General features: G+C 38.1%; 1 protein-coding gene across 1 annotated transcript in view; it reads right to left on the reverse strand.

Moving 5' to 3' along the window:
• Positions 1 to 5,170: 5,170 nt before the first annotated feature.
• The window catches only part of LOC106872726 (dopamine receptor 1), a 3,959-nt gene continuing 3,214 nt past the window's right edge, over positions 5,171 to 5,915 (reverse strand). The window contains exon 1 of the mRNA XM_014919809.3: positions 5,171 to 5,915. This exon is cut by the window's right edge and continues 3,214 nt beyond it. Coding sequence (XP_014775295.1) covers positions 5,673 to 5,915 — 243 coding nt within the window. The 3' untranslated portion in view covers positions 5,171 to 5,672.

Here is a 5,915-nt window from a genome sequence, read left to right on the forward strand (position 1 = left end):
ACAATAACCTGGGTGCTGTATCAAAATATCATAAAACCGACTTAATGATGTAATAATTATAAATTATCCGTAGACTGTACATGTGACCCAACTTCTTGTAAGACAGCAGAGTGCACTCAAGGCAACCGGAAACGGGATGGGAGACGAAGGTCAATGTTAAATTGTACCAAGGAATAATTTGTTTTCCAAAAATAACGACAGTCTCTTAGATGGATTGCTACACATTTTCTATCAATGCTGAGCCAGAGGATACGTGCTCAAAGTTCCAAGGTGGCAACGAAACAAATAAATAGTAAAGGTTACTTGGACAGGATCGAACTAGGAATACAAATTGACAAAAATTTTGATTTCTAGCATTGATACCAATCTCTAAATTTGGACTCGGGTGGTGGGATAGGTGATTGAATCAACCCAGTACACAGCTAGAACTCTATTTCGTCGACCTGGGAAGAATGAAAGATATAATCAGCCTGGGTGGGATTCGAACTCAGATGATTAAGGACTGTAAGACGTCCAATCTACTCCGCCAGTCCTAATTACCGTAATGTTGGTTTCAAATTTTGAGCACAAAGCCAGCAAGTTCGAGGCGTTTACATCAACCCCAATGTTTAACTGGTCCCCTATTTATGCGCGCCAAAAGAATGATAAGCAAAGTCGACGCTGGTGGTGTTTGAACCCTGATCGTAAAGACGAGCGAACTGCAGCTGAGCATTTTGCCCGGTGTGCTAGCGATTCTGCCAGCTCGCCTTTATAACTACCATAATATGAATAAGTATGACAATAAATCAACACAACTCACAGACCAACAACTACTCTATGAAATTACTAGTAAACAACAGTTGCGCAACCCACACAGTGCATACCCACCGACTCCTACGCCGCCGACCCAATCACCACCCAATAATATATCATGCACTTACATAATCGACACCTGATAACATAACACACCCTAGCACCACCACCACCACCACCACCACTGCCACCACTCACATAACACCCACATTCAACACAATCACCTGTCAAAGACATAAAGCAATATACCTCCCCACCACTACCGCACTCCACAACACTCCATATTCTAAATCACCACTTAATACTAAAACTTAACACATCAGCCCACACAACTTACACCCGTCAATGTTAAAATACTCAACAAACCCCACAATCCAACCCCTCTCCCCACGATTTAATTACGAGGCAACGACTTTTACATAACTCTTGTAGCATTTGTGTAGCTCTTTACGTTCTGAGATCAAATCACGCGCTGATCAACTGTACCTTTCGCTTTCCCAGGATCGATAAAGTAAAAATACCAGAGGGCCAGTCCTGCGCCCATTTAGGGAATCATTACATAAGAAATCATAATCATAATCATCATCATCACCATTATCATTACCATCGCCATCATCATCATCAACAAGAACAACATCATGTTCATCCATGTTCTTACGTCCCCATTGTCGCGGCCATCATTAGCACCATCACCGCAATAACGTCAATGCTATAACACCACCAACTCACACAAACACACATACTATACTGTCACCACCTGTTACTGTAACACAAACTGCACAGCACAGGGTCTGTACAATCATCACCTGGCACCATAAAACTCGAAACGACCCATACATCACATCATGCGCAAAAACACAAACCCCATCCAGCAAAATCAAACAGCACATGTGACATAAGAAAGGGTCAAAACACTAAAATAACACCAAAATCAATAAAATAAATAAACGAATCGAAGCCCAACTGATGTAGAACGTAGACAATTCTAAAGCCATAAAACTGACCAGGTGGGTAGACCGGCTGGAGTGAGTAAAAATTTGAATAAATCTGTCGAAAATATAACAGTAATGATGTTGATTCTATATATAATCGTTTCCAAATTAGGGACAAGGTTACAAATGCATATGGGAGGGGTCAGTCGTTAGAAATAGATCCCGGAATTGACCAGTCTTTATTGACTCCGCAAGAATAAAATATAATGCTGACCCCGGTGGTATTTGAACTCAAAATCTAAAATCGGGGACAATTACACCATAGTGTTTATTCTGACGCTTTAACGGTTCGACCAAGTGGTCGCTTTTCCTAATGATCCCTAATTTCGGCAGAAAACAAACAATTTACAAGGAGGCGGAAGTCAGTCACATCCACTGACCTCAGCGAGGTCAGGTAAGTTCTTTTTATCGACCCTGGAAGAATGAGAGGGTAAGTTGACAACGTCGAGATTTGAACGCAGAACTTAGAGTCATACAATTTTACGTTCCACTCTAAAGGTTCTGTCAATGCAACTACTTTACTAAAAATAATGAGTAAAAATCTTTTGACACAAGATCTGCAATTTCAGTGGTTGGGGTTAATCGGTTATATCGACCCCAATACTTGACTAATATTTCATTTTATCAAGGCGGGGCGCTGCCAGAAATGTTAGGACGCCGGGCGAAATGCTTAGCTGTATTTCGTCTGTCTTTACGTTCTGAGTTCAAATTCCACCGAGGTCGACTTTGCCTTTCTTCCTTTCGGGGTCGATAAATTAAATACCAGTTGCGTACTAGGATCGAGCTAATCGAGTGGCCCCCTACCCCAAAATTTCGGGCCTAAAGTAGAAAAAAATATTTAAGGCGGCGAGCTGGCAGAAACGTTAGCACGCCGGGCGAAATGCTGAGCAGTATTTCGTGTCTTTATGTTCTGAGTTCAAATTCCACCGAGGTCGACTTTGCCTTTCATCCTTTCAGAGTCGATAAATTAAGTACCAGTTGCGTACTGGGACTGATCTAATCGACTGCCCCGCCACTCCCCAAAAATTTCGGGCCTTGTGCCTAGAGTATAAAAGAATATTTCATTTTATCGACCCTAGAAGGATAAAAGGTAAAGGTGACCGTGGTAGAATTTGAACAGAGAACCTGAAGACCCAGAAGAAATGCCACTGAACATTCTGCCAGCTCGTCATCACAAATAGCCAACAATTAGAACTGTACAGCTGGTTACGTTAACCGCAGTATCTAACTGGTATATATCTGCTCGGAAAGGATGACACCAAATAATATATAGTGATAATATAGAATTAGCACTAATAATATATATCATAATATCGATAAAATGTCATATAATATTGGAGTAAGTCGATTACATCGACCCCAGTGTTTTACTGGTACTTATTTTATCGACTCCGAAATGGCGAAGGGCAAAGTCAACCGCGGTGGAATTTGAAATCAAAACATGAAGACGGACGAAACGCTGCTAAGCGTGCAAACCATTCTACCACCCTGTTGCCTTGTATCACAGTACAATACTAATAAAATATCATAGCAACAATATTAATATTGGGATCAAATTTTAACACGAGGCCAGTAATTTCGGGGGAGATGGGATGAGTCGATTACATCGACCCAAGTGTTTAACCAAGTGCTTATTTTATTGACCACAAAAGGATAAAAAGCAAAGTTGACCCCGGCTGTATTTGAACGTAGGCAATAATACCCCCCCCCCCTTTCTATTATAGGCACAAGGCCTGTCATTTCGGGGGAGTAGGTAAGTCAAATACATCGACCCCAGCGCCCAACTTGTACTTATTTTATCGACCCGAAAGGATAAAAGATAAAGTCGACCTCGGTGGCATTTGAACTCATGTAATAACATTGATATTGAATTAGCGAACGCAGCAAGAATTGTTTCAAACACAGATACGAGACTGGAATTGTTTGGTGAGTGAAGGATTGTCAATTATATTAATCTCAGTATTTTGTTGGTATTTTATTTTATCGACCTTGGAGTGATGAAAAGCAAATTTGTTATCGGTAAGATTTGAACTCAGATTGTAAAGAGCCAGCACAAATACTGCAAGGCATTTTGTTCGACGCTCTAATGATTCTACCAGGCTAACAATAATAATGGTTTGAAACTTTGGTACTAGGGCCAGCAATGTTGAGAGGAGGTTGAAGTCAATAACACCAACTCCAGTACTCAACTGGTAGTTATTTTATCGACCCCGAACGTATCAAAGACAAAGCCGACTGCGGTGGAATTTGAACCCAGAACATAAAGACAGACGAAATGCTGTCCAGAGTGTTAATGGTTCCGCCAGCTCGCCGCCTTAGCACCAATAACAATAATAACATATTCTCCGAAGCTAGAATGTTTCTAACGGAAAAATTTATAAAGGAAACAAACCCGTAACTAAGGATTCTAAACATCATATACATTTTGTTGAGGGTGTGTACCCTGATCACATGGGTGACAGATGAGGGGTTTTTTTTTTATAAAACAACAAAATATGAGAACTATTGGAATTCACATGGAAGTGATCTTATTTATTGATTTCATAGTATACGGGATGATATGAACCCTAGCTCTATATAAAACGTAAGATATTCTGCAGAGGGGTCATTTATCAAGAGACAATCAAAGAAACCCTTAGATTCGGGGCTGCTATTTCTAGCGAGGAAAATGTGTTCTCAACAAACTGCATAAACGAGTCAGCTATATTTTTAGCATGATGAGAATGAACTCATTCACCCGAAGCCCCCTCCCTCTTGTGACTTTCACTCACTTTTTAAAAGACACGTTGGAGAACAGCAACTACCTCTCCTAGTGAAAGTTTTCGGAGTTGATATGTGCAAAGCTGGAAAGGAGCATACACACATTTACCAGAAAATGGGACACATGTGGATATCTACAATACTGGATAAGAAGTTTTTTTTAAAATTATTTATTCGACTCATAAAGAATGAAATGGAAAGTTGACATGGACATAGGCTTCAACTTAATATCTTCTATTTTTATTATTATTATTATTAACAACAACAACAACAATAATAATGATAATAATAATAATAATAATAATAATAATAATAATAACAATGATAATAACCGTGTATAGTAGTGGAAGTAGTAGCAGCAGCAGCAGTAGTAGTAGTAGTAGTAGTAGTAGTAGTAGTAGTAGTAGTAGTAGTAGTAGTAATAGCAAAATCATACCAGCTTTCAAGTGGGATGCGAATAAAAAAAATGTTACAAAATGCAATAAAAAAATGAAACAATAAAATAGAGAGGAAAAAATAATGTTTAAATTAAAAAGAAAAACAATTTAAAAAAAACAAACAGAAAGAAGAAATGTAAAAAAAAAAACAAGAGTAAAAAAGAAAAAAGAAAAAGAACAAGGAAAATGTTGGGGTTTAAAAGTTTGTATTTATAAATAAATAAATCGAACTTACATTGGAATGAGCGGCTTGGAGTTTTTTTTTTTTTCTTTTTTGCAAAATAGCTTCGATAACAAATGTAGGCTTTTACTCCATTTACGATTTCAATATACACATCTTTTGTGGCATAAAATAATCATATATATATATATATATATATATATATATATATATATATATATATATATATATGCATACATATATATATACAAATATATTTACACACATACATACATATACATACGCATAGACATATATATTTATATGTACACATATACATAGGTATATATCTATATGCACACACATACGAATACAATCACAAAGACATCACATACATGCGCCCTTTAATAGTCTTCTGATTATTTTTCGGGGTTTACGCTTTACTTTGGACCAAATGTTTATTGACAAAGCAGAGACGAACACACATAAATATTGACAGACGTATAAACATAAGATAAGTTGTGAATGAATTCACAATATTGTCACCTGCTCTGAAATAAGGCGGGTTTTGCTGTCCTTTCGACTACCATTCTGTGTGATTGTTTTCGACGAAGAATTTGTGGAGACTGTCACCTCTTTGTTGTTTGGTGCGTACGTGTAACCATCGTCGTTGGATGTATAAGAATTAGGTAAAATCACTCGACGGAAAGCTTCCCGAAAGTCCGTGTTGAATATGCTATAAATGATAGGATTTAGGGAAGAATTGGCGTAGCC

This window comes from Octopus bimaculoides, chromosome 22 (assembly GCF_046866305.1).
Source record: "Octopus bimaculoides isolate indiv1 chromosome 22, ASM4686630v1, whole genome shotgun sequence".
NCBI lineage: Eukaryota > Metazoa > Mollusca > Cephalopoda > Octopoda > Octopodidae > Octopus > Octopus bimaculoides.